Genomic DNA, 24,214 nt, shown 5'->3' on the forward strand with positions numbered 1-24,214 from the left:
GCAGTAGTTCCTCTGTTCCTGATTACTTTAATAGGATGACTGGTTGGTTTCCTTGGATGGGAATCCCCTCTGCTCACACCTGTCCTGGGTGGAGGCACTGCCCACTAAGTACCGGTTCACACAGGGGTGACACGACTCACAGACGTGACCTGCACACGACTTCAGCAGCGACTTGCAAAACAACTTCTGTATAGAAGTCAATGCAAGTCACCTGAAGTCGCCCTAAAAAATAGTACAGGAACCTTTTTCTAAGTCGGAGCGACTTGAGTCGCTCCTATTAGAACGGTTCCATAGTACAGAACGGAGCGCGACTTGTCAGGCGGCTAAGTCACCTGACAAGTCGCTCCTGTGTGAACCGACACTAAGGATGAGCTCCGGCGTGTTCGCATACAGCACGTGCAGAGCCCGCCAGGAAGTCGGCACTGCGCTAATCATGAGACATTGCCCGCTGGGCGGCTGCAGGGATCAGGACAATGTCTCACTGCCTGTGATTAGCACAGTGCCAACTTCCTGGCGGGCTCTGAACATGCAGTATGTGAACACGTCTGAGCTCATCCTTACTGCCCACTTTATTATCAATCCCACTCTTGCACATAGTAAAGGTTCTGGCTCTTTTATTTGCCTACTGGTTTAGTGCAATATCCCCAACCCCCCAGAAGAGGGCTACACCTACAATGCCCTCAGCTGAACCTCTGAGAATAATAAAGCTAGGAAGGGCCAGGCAACTAGCATAGTCAGAAGGAACTCAGCCATTCCCTCCACATCAGCCGGACAGCCAGGCACTCTGCATTTCCCTTCTCCTTCCAGCACCTCGGGCTTCTCAGGAGTTAAAAAGTTTGTTTGGAAGAATCACATGACCGGCTGGCCCCTCCCCCGCACCTCAGGTGATGATACGGAGTGACGTGTGGCGGGGTGTGGCTACGCAGTGCGGCTCCGTCTCCCCAGCAAGATACAGGCTGTCGCCGTCATGTCTGACAACAATAACGGGGAAGAGCCCGCGTTGCACGGTGAGTTGGACGCGCCACCCGCCCGCTCCGCCGCCTCCGGTAATGGCGGCTGTGTGAGGCGGAGGCGCGAAATTCTTTTCCGTTTGGCCTCCGTGCGGGAGCGAGACGGGGCGGGGCGTCTGAGACAAACATCGCTTTGTGCCAATCGGGGGTTGAGTGACAAACGTGTGGGCGGGGATTGGAGAAAGAATGTAACGTGCTAACCAATCAGCTGGCGGGGAGGGTGCTGTGGGTTTGGCTGTGTTTTTAGAAGGAGGCACACAGTATTGTTATTGTCATATAGAGGGACTGATACCCGTCTAGAGCAGGGGTGGGCAATCTGCGGCCCTCCAGCTGTTGTGGAACTACATTTCACATGAGGTATTGCAAGGCTGGAAGTTAGAATTACTCCCAGAGGCATGATGGGACTTGTAGTTCTGCAACAGCTGGAGGGCCCCAGGTTACCAACCCCATCCATAGATCACAGGATAGGGAAATGTCCCCCCCCATAGAGGAGCCTGATAGACTGTACCTCATATATTACACCCACCATAGAGGTCCCCATAGACTGTATACTATGGATTATAGGGTAGGGAGGTCCCCATGGAAGACTGCATGCTATGGATTATAGGGTAGGGAGACCCCCATAGACTTCATGCTATGGATTATAGGGTAGGGAGACCCCCCATAGACTGCATGCTATGGATTATAGGGTAGGGAGACCCCCATAGACTTCATGCTATGGATTATAGGGTAGGGAGACCCCCATAGACTGCATGCTATGGATTATAGGGTAGGGAGACCCCCATAGACTGCATGCTATGGATTATAGGGTAGGGAGACCCCCATAGACTTCATGCTATGGATTATAGGGTAGGGAGTAGAGATGCGCATCTTCACTGATCTCACGATTCAATTTGATTGTCTGGTCAACGATTCGATTCCGCGATGCATCACGATTACTGACAATGTTTTCCATCCAAAAAAAAAAATCAAACATGTAGAAGATCTCCTCATATTTTTTTTTTTTTTTTTTTTAAAGCAGATAAAAAAAAAAAGACACCCCCTGTATATAGCGGGGCAAGAACATGGAAGAGTCCAGGATATGAGGGAGGGGTAGAAACTGAAGGATGGAAGAATCCATGAATAAGAAAGGAAGGATGAAAGAGTCTGGGGATGGAGGAATCCATGGATAGAGAATGGAAGGCCAGGGGAGTCTGGAGATGGGAACTGAAGGATGGAGATGGAGGAGTCAATGGATAGGATCAGAAGTATGGAAGAGTTCAAAGATAAAAATGGGGGGGGGGGGGGACTGAATGATGGAAGTATCAAAGGGAGGATGTTAAGATGGTCATCATGAATTCCTGCAGGTGAGGAACATCAGAGGTAGAGGATCCCCTGTGCTGTGTACATGGCAGGGTTATGGGGGGGGGGGGTCTCCTCCTGGAGTACAGGGTTGGGGATGTCATTGTGCTTTCTGTATAAACATATTTTATAAAAGTGGAATTCCACCCAAATGTGAAACTTCCGCTGTAAGGAGTTCTGACCCCATTACATGCCACAACTGGCATATTATTTTTTTGGGAGGGTGGTTTACCTAGTTTTGACAGGTATCCAGTTCCCACTTCCACTTGGGCGCCTCCCTGCAATCTTCTGGGACACATCACAGGTCCCAGAAGATTGGCCGGACAGCGCAGTAAGACACGCATACCCGGCTGGGAAGCTGCAAGCTGCCACAGCCGGATGCCCACAGTAGTATTGCCAGCGCCGTGGACAGGTGGGGAAGAGAAGGGGGGGTTTGGATGGCCACTTCGCTGGACCATGGGACAGGTGAGTGTCATTTTAGTAAAAGTCTGAAGATACGCTTTTTGTAGCTGCTGACTTTTAATTTACAATAAATTGACTGGAACTCCGCGTTGAATTAAAAATCTCACTCCAGTAATCTGGTGCACTACACCGTACAGGCATTCACACACACACTGCTGACAAACAGCCCTGCGAAGTTCCTTGTACTGTCTCTGCTGATAGTTCCCTGGCTTCCTCGTTTGCACCTTCCAGCACACTAGGAGTTAACACAGTGGAATGTCCAAATGGGGAAGCCGGGGAACTGTCGGCACGGAGCGTGTACCAGGTGTAATTCGAGTACAAACACATTTCTACTCTATTTACTGCTTTTAAAATACCTTTGTCTTAATGAATCCCGATTTACAATCCATTAAGCATTAAGTGCCCCGCCGTATGCGTTTTTTTTTTTTTTTTTTTTTTATAAATATGAAGCTTCGTACCGCATTTCTCAGTGTGCATACATGCTGCTTATGTGACTGCCCGGGCCCACATCTCTGCTGACGTCAGTGGGGAATTCTCAGCCCCACCCACCTCTCATCTGTTAGCTACAGCCAGCGGGCGGGGCTGAGAATTCCCAACTGACGTCAGGCTCATCCACCTTACCAACTGCTCAGTGTCTGCTACCCCTCTCTGCCAATCCCTCCACTGGTTGCCACTCGCCCAACAAATTTAATTCAAAATACTGGAAGCAAAGCTATCCGCAGCTCTTCTCTGAGCTACATCACTAATCTGGTCTCAAATACCAACCAAACCATCCCCTCCGTTCCTCCTAAGCCCTCCTGCTCTCTAGTTCCCTCATCACTTCCTCTCATGCTCGCCTCCAGGACTTCCCCAGAAATTCTCCCATTCTATGGAACTCCTTACCCAAATCTGTCCAACTATCTCCCACTCTATCCACCTTTAGGCAATCCTTGAGTACCCAACTGTTTAAGCTGGCCATACATTACACAATTTTCTTATTCAGTTTACTTTAGATTTACCTTTTGACTTGTAGTGAAAAAAACCTGCCTGATTTGCATCTAAATTGAAAGTGTTAAGGTTTGACCTCATATTATATGGTTTTGGTAAATCTAGAAGAAAATTTGTATAATGTATGGCCAGCCTTCAAGAAGCCTATCCTGCCTCTACCCAGTAAGTGAACTTTTATTTCCTCCGTTGCTGAAGGCTCTTACAGCTGCTGTGCTATAAAATCGACCTACTGTACATGACTTCTAGGGATGGACATACCTTTTCTCTTCTCTCCTGGGAGAGATGGCAATGTTAAAACAGGAATGTCATTATACCAACACCAGTATTTGTTCTATCAACAATCATGTGGGTAATGTTGCGCTTTCTTATAATGAAGCCCAGCATTGTTTGTAAACGGAATGCCTTGGATGAAGATTATATATTTGGTAGATAAAAATGAGTTCTAAACAACTGCAGGTAACCGAGCTCTAATTGCTGCGGCTCAAGTTGCAGGAACAAAAAAAAAAAAATAGTTCCTGCACTACTTTTCTGCATCTTCCTTGCAATATGAATGCCATGGACTGCAATTATAAAATCACAAATGTTACAAGGAAGTCGTTTCTTTGCTTTGTGACTTTGGCTGTGGTTTATAAGAGTTTTGCAAGTTAAATAATGTGTCACAATCTATATTGTTATAACTGGCCAAAGTCACAAAAATTAAAGTCGCACAACTTTGGGGTTGCAGCAGTGTAAAACCAAGCCTTGAAGCGGTGCTCTCCCCCCCCCCCCCCCCAGTCAGCAGCTACACATACTGTAGCTGGTGACTTTTAATATTAGGACACTTGCCTGTCCTGAAATCCGGCGATGTTGGCACCCCAGCCGATGGTTTCCATCAGGTCTTGGGTGATGCTGCAGCCATAGCCTGTAAGGGAAACCAGCAGTGAAGCATTGTGGCTTCAGTCGATTCCCTACTGTGCGCGAAGCGCGCTGAGCTTTCTGACTGTCCAGGCAGCAAGGAAGGACGAGGCGGGCTGAATATCTGACATACCTTGCCGCGGCGAGGTCCGACGGAAAGCGAGTACTTTTCTGAAGGTAAGGGTTGCATTTAGCGGTGAACGGTTATCGTAACATTGGGACCACAGGCAAATCATATCTATGCAGGGCAAAGTGACAGAATGTGTGTAAAGCGTATTCAGCCAGTACTTCTGGTTATGAGGGGACCTACCATGATGCAAGCACTGTTGGGCCCCATTCACACCTGAGCGTTTTTTAGTTTGAAGCCTAAAGCTACAAAACGCTGGAGGGAAAAAAAATCTATTCTCAATGGAGATGGTTCACATCTCCACTCCAAGTCACCTGAAGCTCAAACAAGTTCTGGACCCTTTCTTGTCACTCGAATCAGGCAGATTTGGGTGTTTTTCCTCTTTTTACATTGGTGGCCTTTTTCCCTGCACAAAATTGTGGTAAAACGCAGCAAAATCGTGCGATTTTCTGCCTGAAAACGCTATGCTCAGGTGTGAATGGGGCCTTACAGTATGGAGGGGGGAGATTCGTATGGTTCCCAATATTGACTGATAACTGATGACACCGGGTGTGTTGATGGTGGCTGCGATGGAGAAGGAGAAATAGGGGAGCACTAGAGAGGGAAGTATCAGTGGTTTTGGGGGGAACCTTTACACAGACACTAAAATGTTGCCCTGAATGTGGAAATTTACAGAGTTTCCAATGCACCATGGTATAGTAAACCCCAGGTCCCCGATGCACTGCTCTTTGCTGTGAATGGCCCTAGAAGCCCATTGATTTCCTACCTTGAAATGCCGCAATCAGCACTTTCCTGAAAAATCTGCTGTGTGTGGTTGTGAGCAGGAAATAAATGCTCATTGTGTCCAATTATGTAATCCCTGTGTGTTTATACAGCTTGCTTTGTAGGTGCTGCTATCTGTGTATATTTGGATGTATGCTTTCTAGGAGCGGTGCTTGGCTTGTAGCATGTAATAAAGAAAGGTGAATGGCCTCATGTGTAGGCGTTGGGAGGTGGGAGGTTTGTGTATTAGGAGTGGACTGAAAATCCCTATCGGGGGGCCAGTTTATTGGAGGCATATAAATTAATGAGAAGCCAAATCTTTATTCTTTGTTTAGTACAAAGTGGTAAAGGGTTAAATCCCTTTTTGGGTTTTTATTGCTGCCTACATCCCTGATGGGGAGTTCCAGTTTAAGTGCATTTTTGAGTCCCTTATCTGTATTCTTATTTGACAAGAAATCCCAGACCCCCTGAAGCTGGCTATATACATATTCCTCCATCCACACAATGGAGGGTGATGGATGCAGCTGATTGGGACATTTTGCAGCATGACCCTTCGTCGGGAAGGGGACGTGTGGTTTATCATATAGATAGTGTCAGCTTTGGTTGGTGGTTCCTGGCGCTTTTAGGCTTAATGTACACGGGACGTTTTTACAACCTCTCCTGAACGATTTAAGTTGACAGATAGTAACCCACGTTTAAAACATCTGTTTTGCCGCGTTTACATGCCACGTTTGCATTTTGGAAGCATTTGAAGAAAAAAAATATTTTTTAAATAGCCAAAAATGAAAAAATGCCTGTAAACGAAGCACGGCTAAATGAAAGTTACCGCGTAGCGCTTGGCGCTAGAAATGCCTCTAGACTCAGCGTCTGAACTCATTTTTTATTTTTTTTTGCCTTCCAAAAAAGGCCTCTAAACTCAACTGCCTAGAAACAACCCTGTGTACATGTACTGATAAGATAACAGAGGAGTGTTCAGGGGCAGCTGAAAAAAATGCCCAACTACTCCTAAATGTCAGTTTTTCAGCAGCAGTGTACATGATGCCTTAAAGTGCTGTGTTTTTTTTTTGTTGTTTTTGTTTTAACTTTATTGAAATATCACAATATGACATTTTCATTAAAGCGTTACTAAGAACCTGCATTCACTATATCTGGTCTCCCACATTACAAAGAACATGGAAATGCAATTATTTTAGTAACTATAAAAAGCAGTCCTGTGATTTCTATCAGTTCCTGGTGAAGCTTGTAGGAGGAGATTTCATAATGCACTGGCTGCAGGGCTCCTGACCCTGTGTCTGGACAGTGCTGATTGGCCCTGTGCTGATCACATGCACCCTCCCCAAGAAAAAAACAAACATCTCTAGCAATATACACCGAACTGAGCATGTGCAGCCTGACTACAAAGGCTCTGTTTTATCAGGACTTGTCCAGGGGGACAGTGCAGGCAGGGGGAGATCTGTACATACAAGATCAAGCAGCCTTTTTACACCATGCAGAGGTTTAACCCCTTAGGTTCAACAGTGAGTATAACGAGCATTTTTTATGCATACACAGACTGATTTTACTGTTGTGGGTTTAGTAACACTTTCATTTTCATGCACCTCAGCTGAGCTGCTGTGTATATAAAAACGCAGCCTTCTGCTGAGCTTCAGTGCAGGACAGATAAATGCAGATGTTGCAGATTTTCATACCGCACCGCAGCTCATCGAAGGCTGCATTTAAATGTACAAAGGGCACCAGTTTTTATCTGTGTGCCCTTGTGGAGGTCAGCGTTTACTTGTACTCCATAGTACGAACGAACCTTGAGGCAAATTTACAGTGGGGACGGAAAGTATTCAGACCCCCTTAGTTTTCACTCTTTGTTATATTGCAGCCATTTGCTAAAATCATTTACTTGAATTTTTTTTCCTCATTAATGTACACACAGCACCCCATATTGACAGAAAAAACACAGAATTGTTGACATTTCTGCAGATTTATTAAAAAAGAAAAACTGAAATGACATGTTGTGAAGCCACTGCTTCGTTATTTTAGCTGTGTGCTTAGGGTCATTGTCTTGTTGGAAGGTAAACCTTGGCTCAGTCTGAGGTCCTGAGCACTCTGGAGAAGGTTTTCGTCCAGGATATCCCTGTACTTGGCCGCATTCATCTTTTGATTGCAACCAGTCGTCCTGTCCCTGCAGCTGAAAAACACCCCCACAGCATGATGCTGCCACCACCATGTTTCACTGTTGGGACTGTATTGGACAGGTGATGAGCAGTGCCTGGTTTTCTCCACACATACCGCTTATAATTAAGGCCAAAAAGTTCTATCTTGGTCTCGTCGGACAAGAGAATCTTATTTTTCACCATCTTGGAGTCCTTCAGGTGTTATTTAGCAAACTCCATGTGGGCTTTCATGTGTCTTGCACTGAGGAGAGGCTTCCGTCGAGCCATAAAACTCCGACTGGTGGAGGGCTGCAGTGATGGTTGACTTTCTACAATTTTCTCCCATCTCTTAACTGTATCTCTGGAACTCCGCCACAGTGATCTTTGGGTTCTTCTTTACCTCTCTCACCAAGGCTCTTCTCCCCCGATAGCTCAGTTTGGCCAGACAGCCAGCTCTAGGAAGGGTTCTGGTTGTCCCAAAAGTCTTCTATTTAAGGATTATGGAGGCCACTGTGCTCTTAGGAACCTTTAAGTACAGCAGAATTTTTTCTGTAACCTTGGCCAGATCTGTGCCTTGCCACAATTCTGTCTCTGAGCTCTTCAGGCAGTTCCTTTGACCTCATGATTCTCATTTGCTCTGACATGCACTGTGAGCTGTAAGGTCTTATATAGACAGGTGTGTGGCTTTCCTAATCAAGTCCAATCAGTATAATCAAACACAGCTGGACTCAAATGAAGGTGTAGAACCATCTCAAGGATGATCAGAAGAAATGGACAGCACCTGAGTTAAATATGAGTGGCACAGCAAAGGGTCTGAATACTTAGGCCCATGTGATATTTCAGTTTTTCTTTTTTAATAAATCTGAAAAAATGTCAACAATTCTGTGTTTTTCTGTCAATATGGGGTGCTATGTGTACATTAAGGCCCCTTTCACACATGCGGACATTATGTCCGTATTTCATCCATCCGTTTGCGGATGAAATACGGACATGCATGCATTCCTATGGGATAGCGGGTTTCTGCGGATGAACATCTGCAGACACCCGCTATCATCCGCCTCCGCAATTGTCCGATTCTGCAGACGGAGGAAAATCCTATATTTTTTTTTTTTATCCGTCTGCAGAGCGGATCGGATGAACACGGACAGACGGTCTGTGTTCATCCGATCCCCCATAGAGGAGAGCGGAGAGCTGACCGGGTCGGTCCCTGCACAGTGTGCTGGGACCGCCCTGTTATCCACCGGCTCAGCGGAGGCAACGGAGCGATCCCCGCTGAGCAAGCGGATCATCACGGGGCGGATCATTACTGACCCGTCCCATGTGAAAGGGGCCTAATGAGGAAAAAAATGAACTTAAAGGAGTTATAATGGTAAAAGTTGTTTCACCTTAATGCATTAATTGACAATACCGGCTCCCCCAGCCCCCCCCATTTTTACTTACCTGACCCCTCGAAAGTCCCGCGCTCGCCCCCAACATCCTCTTTGCTGGTCACCCTGGCCGTTATTCATATCCAATGACACGGTGCGCCGGGGCCAAGTGATACAGTGAGTGGCTACGGCCACCAGCTGTATCACGGGAGCGCGCCCGCAAGCACTCCACATCATGCGAGGGAGCTCGCATGAAGTTGTGGAGTCCTTGTGGGAGAGAGCCGAGACAGCTGCCGAGGGACCGCAGAAGAGCAGGTTCGGGGCCACGCTGCAAAACGAGCTGTAGTTTTACAGCACCACATATGAACAGGTCACACAGTTCTCTGCAATGATCGCAGCATATGTGTGGTTGTGTGCTAGAAATTACACCTCAAAGGGACATGGTGTGAATAACCCCCCGAACTAGTGCGGAAAACTAATGTGTTGTGTGCATTTCCCGCACTACGTTCAAAATGCATGAGGTTGCAATCTGCAGCAGGTGTCAATGTTAAGTTAAGGTCACCTAAAATGCAGTGCGTTTGCCTGCCCTGGATCGCTTGGTACAAAAGTACCGTGAGATCTGGTTGTAGTGTGTTTTCACAAGTAGTGCATTCTCTACTTTTTGGTGTAATGCAGTGCGATTTAAACCCATTCAAAAGGAATGGACTTGAATCGCACTGCACTGAATAACATGTAAATTTATTCCTGTGCAATTCATAATGTGAACCAGGCCTTGAGCCAATTCACACTATAGTCAAGCATTTCAGCATCTGCGCTGAGACGTGTTGAAGTGCGTTATTCCACGTTGATGTGTTACATTTCTGATGCATTTTCAGAGTGTCTTTACTTTTTTTTGAGCTGTGATATCTTGTGACGTGTTGCACTTCCTGTGACATAACTTCCTTCATGATTGCTGGTAGTGTAGAAAAAACATAAAGGGGTGTGTGTGATTGTGTATATATACATATACAATTTTTAATAATATTTTTATTGGTATATAAACAGATAAATGCAGAGATGGCACAAAGCTGGTCAATGGCAACACTCACAGATATTGCAGTGTCAAAGGTCAGACAATATGCCATCTAATAATCAGGACCTTCTGGAATGTCAACTGACAACTCTGTACCATCAGAAACAATGACGTAGCAAGTGTACCTATCACTCATGTCTGATGGAAGCAGTGACATTACTGGTCTAGGAGGCTCTTTGTAGCCTCTGTATTGATGTAAAACTCCTTTTACGTCGGCTTTGTTTGGGTTCTAAATATGAATGGCTGGCATTTTGTGTAAAACTGACCCCCTTTTTTTTTCGTGGCACTTTAAGCTGCTTTCGCTTACGTCTGTGTTTTTCCTTTGTATCTGCTGCTGGTTGCTTGGTAAACGTGTCTCATTATTAAAGCGTTTTGTAGATCCCAGCGGGTCCCATGGCTTGTACAATGAGCTCCTGGGTCTGGTACATTAATGAGCGGATTAGGAGAGGTTGTGGGGTGGGTGTCACCAGGTTAGCGGTGTGCGTGCTGCTCTGCACGATGGATCAGCTGGATGTAGCTCTGTACACACCCCGAGGTCTCTGCAGGCTGCCCTCTCCCCCTCCTTCTCTCATCCATTCACAGCAGAGGAATGGCAGTCTGGGAGTATTTCAGGACAGAGATTTACATGGAAAAGCAGGACAGATTATGTGGAAATAGCTTCTGTCTGGAAGTCAAGGAATGGTTGACGGCTGACCTAGGGCTCATGGCTGTTGCTGAGCGGATGGAGACAAGTGATGGGAAGTGTTTACCATCAAGGGGGGGAAAAATTTTATGTAAATTATAGTTAACAATTTTCACACTGAATTTAATTTACAAATCCTGGTACGATGTCTCCACTGTGACCTGCAGTTAGGCCCCTGCTGGAGTTCCGTATAATTTGTTTTATATAAAGTCACATGCAAAGCTTACTTATATTAAATCCCTATAGACACAAGATGAAATTTCAAACCAGGCTGACAGTTAAGATGTTTCTTATTACCCATGTAATGTTCAGGTACCAGGCATGGGAGATGGGTGCAGGATCTTCATAGGTAAATGCATATAGTTGGAGTATCTTTCCTTGGGCAGTGATGTATAGAGAGGGTACTTAAATCAAGCAATCACACTAGGGCATGGTAAATGTAATATTTGACAGTGCATCCAGAAAGTATTCACAGCGCTTCACCTTTTCCACATTTTTGTTATGTTCCAGCCTCTTCCAAAATGGATTAAATTCATTATTTTCCTCCAAAATTCTACAAACAATACCCCTTAATGAAAACGTGAAAGAAGTTTGTTTTGAAATCTTTGCACATTAATTTGAAACAAATCACATGTACATAAGTATTCACAGCCTTTGCTCAATACTTTGCTTAAGCACCGTTGGCATCAATTGCAGCTTCAAGTCTTTTTCAGTTTGATGCTACAAGCTTGGCACACCTATTTTTGGGCAGTTTCTCCCATTCTTCTTTGCAGGACCTCTCGCACTCCATCAGGTTGGATGGGGGGTGTTCATGGACAGCCATTTTCAGATCTCTCCAGTGATCACATATTAGCACCTGAAGAAGCCAGTAACCACCACCTGCATATGGATACTTTGACCAGTATTAATGATTATACGTTTACTCTTTGTTTTTTATGCACCCATGATTGTTTTGTCATATTATCCATGTAATAAAATTTGTATTTTTTTTCAAGTATAATTGTATCTCTAAATGTACTTGGGAACCGTTACAATCCTGAATTCCAATCTCCTTATATCTACTCTACCTATACAAGGATGATGTGCCAGATCTCTTGAGGTTACTCAACCCACACCCTACCACAATCTCTCCAGAGATGTTCAATCAGGTCCAAGTCTGGGCTCTGGCATGGCCACTCGTGGACATTCACAGATTCATCTTATTGTTATCTTGGCTGTGTGCTTAGGATCGTTGTCCTGTTGGAAGATGAACCTTTGCCCCAGTCTGAGGTCCAGAGCGCTCTGGAGCAGGTTTTCATCAAGGATGTCTCTGTAAATTACTGCATTCATCTTTTCCTCAATCCTGACTTGTCTTCCAGTTCCTACTGCTGAAAACCATCCCCACAGCATAATGTTGTCACCACCATGCTTCACTGTAGGGTTGGTATTGGCCAGGTAATGACTAGTGCCTGGTTTCCACCACACAATACGCTTGCCGTTCAGGCCAGAGTCCAACCTTTGTTTCATAAGACCAGAGAATTTTGTTTCTCGTGGCCTGAGAGTCCTTCAGGTGCCTCTTGGCAAACTGCAGGCGGGCTGTTATGTGCCTTCTACTGATGAATGACTTCCATCTGGCCACTCTACCATACAGGCCTGATTGGTGAAGTACTGCAGAGATGGTTGTTTTTCTGGAAGGTTCTCCTCTCTCCACAGATGAATGATGGAACTCTGTCAGAGTGACCACTGGATTCTTGGTCACCTCCCTGACCGCTCACTTTGACTGGGAAGAGTCCTAGTGGATCCAAACTCCTTCCATTTATGGATGATGGCAACCACTGTGCTCATTGGGACCTTCAATTCTGCAGATGTTTTTCTGTACCCTTCCCCAGATCTGTGTCTCAAGAAAAATCTGTCTTGGTGGTCTGCAGACAATTCCTTGCACTTTGTGGCTTGGTTTGTGCTCTGACATGCATTGTTAACTGTGGGATCTTATATAGACGGGTGTGTGCCTTTCAAAATCACGTCCAATCAACTGAATTTACCACAGGTGGACTCCAATCAAGTTGTAGAAACATCTCAAGGATGATCAGTGGAAACAGGATGCACCTGAGCTCAATTTTGTGTGTCATGGCAAAGGCTGTGAATACTTGTATGTGTGATTATTATTTTTTCCTTCTTTATATATATATATATATATATATATAATATAATATAATATAATGTTTTTTTTTTTTTTTTTTTTCTTCATACGGCTACTTTCCCACTGAGTTGCTTTACAGATACATTGCTAAAAATAGCTCCTGCATAGCGTCTGTAAAGAGTCTCTCCAGTGTGAAAGCCTGAGTGCTTTCACACTGGAGTGGTGTCCTTGCAGGACATTAAAAAAAAAGGCCTGCAAGCAGCATCTTTGCAGCGCTGTAGGAGCGGTGTATACATCAATGGGGTAGCCCTGGCACAGTGCTTTTCAGGGAGTGGTTTTAACCCTTTTTTCGGCTGCTAGAGGGGGTTAAAACCACCCCGCTAGCAGCCGAATGGCGCCGCTAACACGATGGTAAAGCGGCGCTAAAAATAGTGCCGCTTTGCCTCCGACACCTGCCCCTGTATGCAAGTAGCCTAAATTTGCAAGGATTTCATACAAACTTTTTTCACCATTGTCATTCTGGGGTATTAATTTAAAAATAGGTGCGCTAATTAATATTTGAAATAGTGCAAAAAGTACATACTGTCCTCAAACCTAAATGAAGGTATAAATGTTTTTTTAATTTATATGAATTTTTATCACTAGTATTTATACCTTCATTTAGGTTTGAGGACAGTATGCGTACTTTTTTGCACTGTTCCAAATATTATTGATTAGTGCACATACTTTTAAATTATCGGGCCCGGACCTTTTTGGTTGCAGCATTTATTTGATTAATAGCAAGTCAAAGTCACTATTTTTTATTCAGTTTGCCCCTCCTAGGTCATAGGATAAGTGCAGGATTTTCCCTTAAGACTCATTCTCTACCTTGTGGTGACAGAGCTGGAATCTTGAACAGCCATGCATTCTGCACCAGCGCTGTCATGTTTGAAGTAGGGGAAGGGACACACTGCATCCTTCACCCATATATACCAGACATTTTCTTCACTCCTGGCAGATGAACAAAGTAGATTTGTTCACGTGTGGCTAGGGGACAGTAAAACCAGACAGGTGAGCTGTGGTTTTACCACCCCTCAATCACCTGCTTGAACCTGGTCATGCAACCACTCAGGGCTGTATATATGTGCTAGCCACATTTGGCAAGTCTTCCTGCCAAATGTAACCAATGCAAGCCTGTGGGTTCCGCACTGTGACCACCCTGCATTGCACACAATTCTGCACGGTAGTGCAGCAATTATAGGGTTAAATTTAAGCCGTGAGCAGTCAACATAATGCCTCTTCACCATCTAGCAAATGTCCTCTAAAGGGCAGTCTTTCGAGTCAGTCTTCAGAATGCACGGCATGTTGAATGAGCCTTAAAGTGGTGTTCCAGGGGAAAAAAAATTTAAAATTAAAAGCCAGCAGCTACACATACTGCAGCTGGCTTTTAATAAATGGACACTTACCTGTCCTGCAGTCCCTCGATGTCAGCACCGCAGCTGATGTTTCTATCAGCTGTCGGGTGCTGCCACCGCCATTGCGTGTAAGGGAACCTGGCAGTGTAGCCTTTTGGCTTCACGCCGGGAACCCTACTGCGCATGTGCGAGGCCCCGCTCCTCTCTCCTATTAGCCCGGCGGCCAGGGGAGGAAGAGGAGGGAGCCCCACGGTGACGTTGCGGTCGGACTCCCGGAAGTGAGAAAGGATACCTGTCAGACAGATATCCTGTCCCCCCTCCCCCCCCCCCCCCCCCCCCGAAAGGTGCCAATTGTGACACCGGAGGGGGGGGGGGGGAGAGGAATCCAATTAGCGAAAGTTCAATTTTTAGGGTGGAGCTCCGCTTTAAAGTGGTTGTAAACCCTTCCATATACCCAGTGAATGGACTATCTCGGGTGATACAGAGATGAAACAAATCCTCCTACATAAGTTGTACCTATTTTATCTGCAGTCTTCTCTTCTCTATATCCTTTAAAAATGCTGACATTAAAAGCTTGTCTTCAGAGTTCAGAAAAAAGGGGACAGAGCTGAAGTTACACTCTGCAGAGCTCAGTGAGGAGAGTTCTGAGAGATGATTGGAGGGAAGAGACACTCCCCTCCACACAGCATACAGGGACAGAGCTGAGTTGGAGGTCCCTCCCCTGTGTCCATTTTTCTAGGTGTCAGGAAAACTTGTCAGCAGTGATTCATGCTAATGGCAGAAGAAAGAAGCCACAGACAGAAATTACACTTAGTGCTCTGAATTGAGACAACTGCACATAAAGGTATTAATATGCTTTGTTCATATTTCATGAGGGAGCAAAGGAAAGGTATGTGGAGCTGCTGGGGCCTTATTGAACAGCATCTTTTGCATTGTATTTTATGAACAATACAAAGACTTGCATTGAGTGGTAAGGCCCTTTCACTTGTGGGCTCTCTGCTCTTCAGCAGAGGATTTTCTCACAGATCTGCCTAATGGAAAGAATGTGTGACATTTGTGGTGTTCCGTTTTTTGTTTGTGTTTTGACAGCAGACTGGTGGACTCGCGATGACTCCATGGGCTGCCGGATGTAAACGGATATCCATTTATATCGGGCTACCGCCTATCCATTATCTTTAGGTGCAGAAAATCTTTTTCTTGACCTTTTTAGTAGGTGGATGTAAACTGACAAGTCTGGCAGACCTGATGGTAAAGCCTGTGTAAAAGGGGCATTAGGGGTGATTTACAATAGCAGATGAAATGCTGCCTAGATTTACTATTTACACTGGATGTCAGCATCAGGAGCCAAAAGCTATCTGTACTGAAAACGGATGTATCATGGAAAAACTATTACAGCTGTGCTGACATCTGTGTTCAGTCTTTCATTCATGTGTTTGTAGTTACCATCATCTAAGCATATCCTGTTCAATGCATGCTTTGGTGTTTGTAATGGGTTTGTTACAGGCTGAAAACAAGTGGCAGATGCAGACTGTAAAGATTGCACCTACATATGATGAGTAAATAAAATGATTGCTGGCAAAGAAAGTCGATAGCTGTGAGAGGTGGGAAAATGGCAGGATGGATCAGGAGGTGAGGACATGAAGGCCCCTTTCCCACTTGTGCAACCTGAAAGTAGCACGACTTTCATGCAATGCGTGTGTAATCCTGAGGTCTATGGACCTCAAGTGACTTCAAAGTCGGACCAAAGCAGTGCAGGAATTACTTTGAAGACGCACAGATATGAACAGTACCCATTGGAAATCATGGGGTACAACATGTCACGTGACTTTGCAGTCCCAAGTTGCACAAGTGTGAAAGGGGCTTGAGTGTGAAATCGTGCGAGTTCAGCTGAACACATGGAAGGGCAATGTACATCACAAACAAAAGATTTCCCAGGACCATTGCCTGCCAGCCTGAAAAACAAACAATTTATGCTACAAACAGAGGGTTTTGTTTGCACACATTTGAAAATATATGCGTAAGCCGCAGTGCCTACTCCAAGGGACCTCAGTTATATCGGGGTGGTTGCCACTTTTTTGTACAGTTGGATTAATTGGGGGCAGGGGCACACTGAATGCCTTCGCTGCCATTGTGCTCTTGCTGGGTGTCACATGTGTCCCTGTGCCTTTTTAAGGAGAGGTGGGCTCCCTTCATGCCTTTAATCTATCCATTATTATATGTGTTCCTACTATGGAGGCTCTGAAAATGTTAGCATTAGGACTGTAGCATATACATATACAAGGGGCATTCAAGTCAAACTGGGACTTTTAATTTTCCAGGTATAAAAAGAGCTGCTAACATGGCGGTACTACATGCAGTAGTAAGTAGCAAATGTGTCCTATTACTGATAATAGGCAGCGCACATGTCACGGGCCAGGCCAGAGACTGGTAATCAAGATGGCATGGTGATAAAGTTTCTTGTGCAAGAAGGCATAAAACATAAGTAAAGTGATGGCAAGTGTTTTCTGGGACAAACGTGGCATTATTTATGTGGATTTTCTACTCCGTGGTGCCACTATCAACAGTGAATATTGCTGTCATGTTCTGAGTGATGTGCATACACGCCTGTGTAAAGAATGGCCTGGTTTGATCTCTAAGGGCTTCCTGTTTCTTCAGGACAACGCGCAAGCTCATACTGCTCATTACACTATGTGCGCATTACAGAAAGTTGACTGGGAGGTATTGCCACATTACAGCCCCGACCTCGCTCCGAGAAATTTCTACCTGTTTGGACCCCTAAGAGTTCCTCGGAGTCATCATTTTGGCACTGATGACAAAGCGAAGCAGGCTGTCCTAGGATTGTTCAGGCGTAATGAAAAATCTTTCCAGGCATTAGTTCAACGCTGGGATAAGTGTATAAATGTAGCAGGGGAGTATGTAGAAAAATGCATTTTCCACTTTTCTTATTATATAAACTCAAAATTCTCAGTTTGACTTGAACACCCTCGTATTTGCAAACGTGTTTTGAACAGGGCCAATTTTCTTGTCATTCAGGCAGGCTGGTAAGTGGACGGGGAAATCTTTTGTTTGTGATTCACCTAAACCATTGTGTTAAAACTGAGTTGCACCCCTCTGAAACGTGGGCACTTTGTGTGGATGGGGGAATCTATTAAAAAAAATTATATTCAACCCGCTGGCTGAACAAAAAAAAAAAAAAAGTTACTGCCATGGGCAGCCTAATTCTCCCATTCCCCCCCCCCCCCCCCGTTTACTCTTAAAAGGGTTGTGTTTTTTCACCTGATGAAACACATGTCCGTGACCGCCCACCCCCAACCCCCGTTTTTCTTACTACCTGAACCCTCGAACTTGTCCCACGTGGACGCGCTCTCTTTCTGCCCGGGGGTTCTCGGCTCTTGATCACTGCCGACACGAGGGCGGGACCGAGTCCTGCATTCGGCCTCTATGGATGTCGAAAATGCTGGATTCGGGAGTGCGTCTGCAAGGTAACCCCCCTGGGAGAGCGCTTCTCCTAGGGGGTTATCGGATGTGGGGAGGAGCCTCTGGATCCTCTGAACACTGCCTGACTTGTATAATAATGAATAGGTTCAGTTTGCCAGGTTTAATGAGCTGTAACCAGCTGGAAAATGAGGACATACAAATAGCATAAATGTTACAAAGAACTCTTCCTGTTCATACAAGGAACTTGCCTGTGTGCTATTATTATTATTATATTTGCGCTTTTAGGATATAATTGTATCTGTACATTCTTCCTGTCATGTGTCTTGGGATTGTTTGCATTATCCATCTGACATCCTTCCAAGGGTAAATAGACGGATCCTTTCACTTCACATCTATGCCTGGAGGGTGTGGATGTAGAACACAGCCAAGGTATACAAAGTCAAGCATCCCATGCTGGTGTATGTATTCAAACCAGCCTGGTAGAGTTTTTTTTTTTTTTTTTTCATTTATTTAACCACTACGTCGCAATGTACTTCCTGGTTTTTGGGCATGCATGCGTGCACCCCCTGCTGACTTGTGCTGTTATTGGACATAGCATGAGTTTGTCAACAGGTTACAGCGAATGGTTATGGCTGTATACCTGCTGATCAGCTATGGCCAATCACAGAACAGACCTCCTGTGTTTGTAAACAGACTTTGGCTGGATATCTCCCTGCCATTCAAAAACGAAAGCAAGGAGAGAAACCCAACCAGATCTGTGAGTGAAAGCAGCGTTCAATAATACTACTTAGGCACATGATGGATTGCCCTCCTGATCACCCCTTTCACCCAGCCAGTGCCATTAGTACAGTGTCAGTGTACTGTATTATCACTGTATTAGTGACACTAGCCATGCCAGTGTCACTTGGCTCCAGATTACCTGCCACACTATGACAGTCACACTAGAAGTCGCTGTCATTTCTATTATAGTGTCTGTACGGATCAGTATCTTAATTAGAACTATACCCCCAATAGTATGGTGTCCTCAAATGTTTTATAATCGAAAAAAATAATAGTTTTACAGGAGCCGGCCGGCAAGTGGTTAACTGTATAATGCTTTACTGTATAATGAAAAAAAAAAACAGTGGTGAGAAAATGCCACCAAAAGAAAGCTCTATTTGTGTTTTAAAAAAATAGTTTAAACTTCATTTACCTACCATGTTGCATGACCGTGAAATTGCCAGTTAACCACTTGCCGGCCGGCTCCTGTACTTATGTCGGCAGAATGGCATGGCTGGCCAAAGTAACGTACCTGTATGTTACTTTGAATTTCCCGCCTTAAACGCGTGCGGCCCGTTGGCACGAGCTCCATGCCTGTGGGACCCACGGACTCTGTCCACCAGGTGCCTGCGATCGTGTCACGGAGCTGAAGAAGGGTGAGATGGCGATGTAAACACAGCATCTCTCCATTCTGCCTAGTGACAGGACGTCTGCGCCCTGTCATTGGGAGCAGCAATCGGTGTTGTGTCATTGCTAGCCCATCACCCCCCACAGTTAGAATCACTCCCCAGGACACACTTAACCCCTCCCCATCCCCCTAGTGGTTGACCCCTTCACTGCCAGTGACATTTTTACAGTAATCAATGCAATTTTATTGCATTGCCCGCTGTATTAATGCCAGTGGTCCCATAAAATGTGTCAAAATTGTCCGATGTGTCCACCATAATGTCGCTGTCATGATAAAAATCGCTGATCGTCGCCATTACTAGTAAAAAAAATTATAAAAATGCCATAAATGTATCCCATTTGTTGTAAACGCTATAACTTGCGCAAATCAATCAGTAAGCGCTTATTGCGATTTTTTGGTTAAAAAAAAAAAAAAAAAAAATGTTGCAGAATATGTATTGGCTTAAACTGAGGAGAATTTTTTTTATAATAAATATATATATATATATATAATATAATTTTTGGTGATATTTATTATAGTAAAAAATAATGCTTTTTTTTTTCAAAATTTTCGGTGTTCTTTGTTTATAGCGCAAAAAATAAATACTGCAGGGGTGATCAAATATCACCAAAAGAAAGCTCTATTTGTGGGGGGAAAAAGGACATCAATTTTGTTTGGGAGCCACGTCGCACGACCGCGCAATTGTCAGTTAAAGCGACACAGTGCCGAATCACAAACAGTGCTCTGGTCTTTGGCCAGCAAAATGGTCCTAGGCTTAAGTGGTTAAAGTAGTGCAGTGCTGAGTTGCAAAAATGGTCAGGTAATGAAAGGGGTAATTGCATCCGCGATCAGCAGATCATGGGTGCAAAGCAGAGCTCTTGCAGACAGTCTGTGTAAGCTGTCTGCTCATACCTCATATGATCAGGCAGTTGCACACCAACAGGAAGCATCAGTGAACTACCTTGAGCGCTCAACAGCAACCTGGTAGTTCATTGAGAACTACAAGCTGACAGCCACAAAGGTTGTCAGTGTCTAGTTTTCACATTCATAAAACGCGGTCAATTAAAGACATAGCCAGGTGGGTGAAGCCCTGCACGGCCGTGTTTCCTTTAAATTGTGACAGTGAGCAGGGGGAGATGATCTCCTGCTTGCTGTCAAAATGGGGGATTGGGGGTGGTGCATGCGGAGGCTGCTGCACCTGTAAAATGTTACTTGTTACATCCTGACTATGGGTGTAATAATGTTACGAAAGTTGAATTTGTCTTTTTTAAGTGCTAGGTATTCCAGCACTTAAAATGTGTATCTAAAGGCAAATGCCTTTTTATATTGTGGAGGGTTTAATAATACTTTAATCGTATTTTTATACTTTATTCTTATAAAAGCTTAAATATGTTAATGTTGTTTCCAAACTATTTTCAATCTGAAACTTTTTATAAAAAAAAATACCTGGTGATCCTTCTATGAAGGTCCTTATTTAGCATCTTCATATTATGGAGTTACAAGTTGCATCCTCACTCTGTCACATAAGCCCCTGCAGGAAACTTCAAGAGTCCGTGCGTACACACGCTGTGCAGGCACAGCCCAACCGTATCACCATCAGGAAACCAGTCCAGAGCGATGATGTGCGGCTCACACGAATGCTAGTAGATGGGAAGTGGCTTAAAGGGGCAGCAGTAGATTAGTAGCACCGAGATAAAAAAAAAGGGGGGTAAAAACAGTACTTTCCATTGAGCTGTAGTTTAACAGCCCCCAGACTGTCCACCTGAAGAAGTGGATACAGCTGCTCAGAGCTGTACCCATGCCACAGCAAAAATATAAAAATGCCTGTAGCCAAATGCAACCACTCCATAATTCACTCGGTTGTGGTGTGGTGGTTCGGCCTGTTGACATATTTCCTCCACACGTCTGTGAAACGCTCTCTAAAAAGCAGTCTGACACAGGTCGCTTTTCATAGAGGTGAGAAGGGCTGCCACATGTGAGGACACGCCCCTAAAGTTTATCATGCACTGCTGTCCTCTGCACTTAACTTCTCTTATCTGCCAAGTATGATTTTCTGGCATGTTTGGAAACTCAGTTTGTGCAGCGTTTTCCATTTCTGATGGCTTTTGTACATCAAATGAACTTAATGATCATGTGTTGTATTCTGAATCTTTGTTGATTCTGGGAAAAAGTGTGTGTGTGTGTGTGTGTGTGTGTGTGTATATATATATATATATATATATATATATATATATATATATATATATATATATATATATATATATATATATATATATATATATATATATATAATTAGGGCTGCAACTAACGATTATTTTCATAATTGATTTGTTTTCCGATTTATTATTTTGATTAATAACCTTTGAAAAAGTGTTGTTTATAATTTTAGTTTAATATGTAATGTTTAAAAAATAAAAATAAAAAATAAATAAAAAAAGAAGCAATTTATTCTTAAATATTTGTATGCAGTGGCAAATATAAATAACCAACTATTCCCCTCTGAGAATTACAGACAGAAGAGATGTACTGTATATACTATTAGGAGGATGAATCTGGTAAATATCATCAGACTCGGGGATCAAATGTTTTTATTTACAGAAACAAAGTTGAAGACTGTTTTTTGCAGATTTTCAAACAGAACTGTAACATATTATATGCTGGCCATACAAAAACAATTTCTTCCTTCAAAAAAAATATAATTTTAAGACCCCTTTCACACTAGAGGCGTTTTTCAGGCGCTACAGCGCTAAAAATAGTGTCTGCATAACTCCTGAAAAAAGCCTCAGCTGCAAACCCAGTGTGAAAGCCCGAGTGCTTTCACACTGGGGTGCTGCGCTGGTAGGGCATCACAAAGTCCTGCCAGCAGCTTCTTTGCAGCGGTGAATACACCACTCCTCCCACTGCTTCTTCCCATTGAAAACAATGGGGCAGCGCTGCTATACCGCTGGCAAAGTGCCGCTGCTGCGACGTTTTGCGGGCAGATTTAACCCTTTTTCAGCTGCTAGCGGGGGTTAAAACCTCCAGAGAGCGGCGCTAAGACGATGGTAACGAGGTGCTAAAAATAGTGCCGCTTTACCGCCAACGCCCAGGTGCTTTCAGTGTAGAAGCACTCTTCGAACGTTCGTTCGATTTTCTAATTGTTAGTGGTGTCAAATTGACTTTCGTTTTCAACCACAGTAAAGGGAAAATTTAGAAATGATAGAAAACTTTGCAGTAGCACCGTGTTTTCCATGAAGGTTGTACTGGTCAGCAACAAAGTTTAGGTAGGTGCAATATGTCAAGTAACATCCACAAGAAAGGCAGGGCCCAAGGTTTCCCTGCAAGACATTGCCCAAAGCATTAGACCGTACCAGGCCACCTTCTTCCATGGCTCTGTGGTCCATTTTTGATGCTCCTATACCCATTCTAGGCACTTTTGACTGTGGACATGGGTCAGCATGAGCACCCTGATTGGTCTGTGGCTACGCAGCCCCATGCACAACAAACTGGGATGCCCATTTTTTTTTTTCTGCTTTCAACTTCAATGACAGCATGTATACTTGCTGCCTAATATATCCCACTGACTTTCACATGCCGTTTGTAATGAGTTAATCAATGTTGTTCACTTAACCTGCCAGTGGTTATAAAGTTAAGGATCGGTGTGTGTGTGTATGTGTATGTGTGTGTATATGTCAAAAGTATTGGGACATCCCAGTCTTAGTTCATAGGGTTCAATTTGGTGTCGGTTCACCCTTTGCCACTATAACAGCTTCAACTCTTCTGGGAAGGCTTTCCACAAGGATTAGGGGTGTGTTTATGGGATTGTTTGACCATTCTTCCAGAAGCGCATTTGTGAGGTCAGGCACTGATGTTGGACGAGAAGGCCTGGCTCGCAGTCTCCGTTCTAATTCATCCCAAAAGGTGTTCTATTGGGTTGGAGGTCAGGACTCTTTGCAGGTCAGTCAAGTTCCTTCACCCCAAACTCACTCATCCATGACTTTATAGACCTTGCTTTGTGCACTGGGCCAAATCATTTGATGGAGGGGGAGTTGTGGGGTTGTTTTTTGTATTCTGCTGGAAGGGAAGGCAGAATACAATGAACAGTATTCCTGGTTTCTAGCCAGTGGTACTGATCATTCTGAAAAAACCCGGAGGGGCTGATTGTACACAAGTTGATCAATGGATCAACTTGTTTACAAACAGCTAGCCTATACATACACTCTATTACCAAAAGTATTGTGATGCCTGCCTTTACATGAACTTTAATGGCATCCCAGTCTTAGTCCGTAGGGTTCACTATTGATTTGGCGCAGCTTCAACTCTTCCGGGAAGGCTGTCCACAAGATTTAGGAGTGTGTCTATGGAAATGTTTGACCAGTTCCTCCACCCCAAACTCGCTTATCCATGTCTTTATGGCCCTTGTTTGTACACTGGTGCTCAGTCATGTTGGAACAGGGAAGGGCCTTCCCCAAACTGTTTCCACAAAGTCGGTGGCATGAAATTGTCCTAAATGTCTTGGTATGCCGATGCCCTAAGGGTTCCCTTCACTGAAACTAAGGGGCCAAGCCCAACCCCTGAAAAACAGGCCCACACCATAATCCCCCCCTCCGCCAAATGATTTGGACCAGTACACAAAGCAAGGTCCATAAAGGTATGGATGAGTGAGTTTGGGGTGAAGGAACTTGACTGACCTGCAAAGAGTCCTGACCTCCAACCCAATAGAACACCTTTTGGGATGAATTAGAACGGAGACTGCGAGCCAGGCCTTCTCGTCCAACATCAGTGCCTGACCTCACAAATGCGCTTCTGGAAGAATGGTAAAACAATCCCATAAACACACCCCTAATTTTTGTGGACAGCCTTCCCAGAAGAGTTGAAGCTGTTATAGTGGCAAAGGGTGAACCGATGCCAAATTGAACCCTATGGACTAAGACTGGGATGCCATTAACGTTTATGTGCGTGTAAATGCAGGTGTCCCAATACTTTTGACATGTGTGTGTATAATTATAG

General features: G+C 44.5%; 1 protein-coding gene across 2 annotated transcripts in view; it reads left to right on the forward strand.

The window, feature by feature from the left end:
* Nucleotides 1–875: 875 nt before the first annotated feature.
* BNIP3L (BCL2 interacting protein 3 like) overlaps nucleotides 876–24,214 on the forward strand; it is a 117,370-nt gene continuing 94,031 nt past the window's right edge. Inside the window, exon 1 of one of the 2 annotated variants that reach the window (XM_077469766.1) lies at nucleotides 876–1,007. In XM_077469766.1, coding sequence (XP_077325892.1) covers nucleotides 968–1,007 — 40 coding nt within the window. In that variant the 5' untranslated portion in view covers nucleotides 876–967. The remainder of the gene's footprint in view (nucleotides 1,008–24,214) is intronic. The other variant, XM_077469767.1, reaches the window with a different exon arrangement.

This window comes from Lithobates pipiens, unplaced genomic scaffold (genome assembly GCF_037356315.1).
Source record: "Lithobates pipiens isolate NorthernLeopardFrog02 unplaced genomic scaffold, aLitPip1_a1.2 Scaffold_8, whole genome shotgun sequence".
NCBI lineage: Eukaryota > Metazoa > Chordata > Amphibia > Anura > Ranidae > Lithobates > Lithobates pipiens.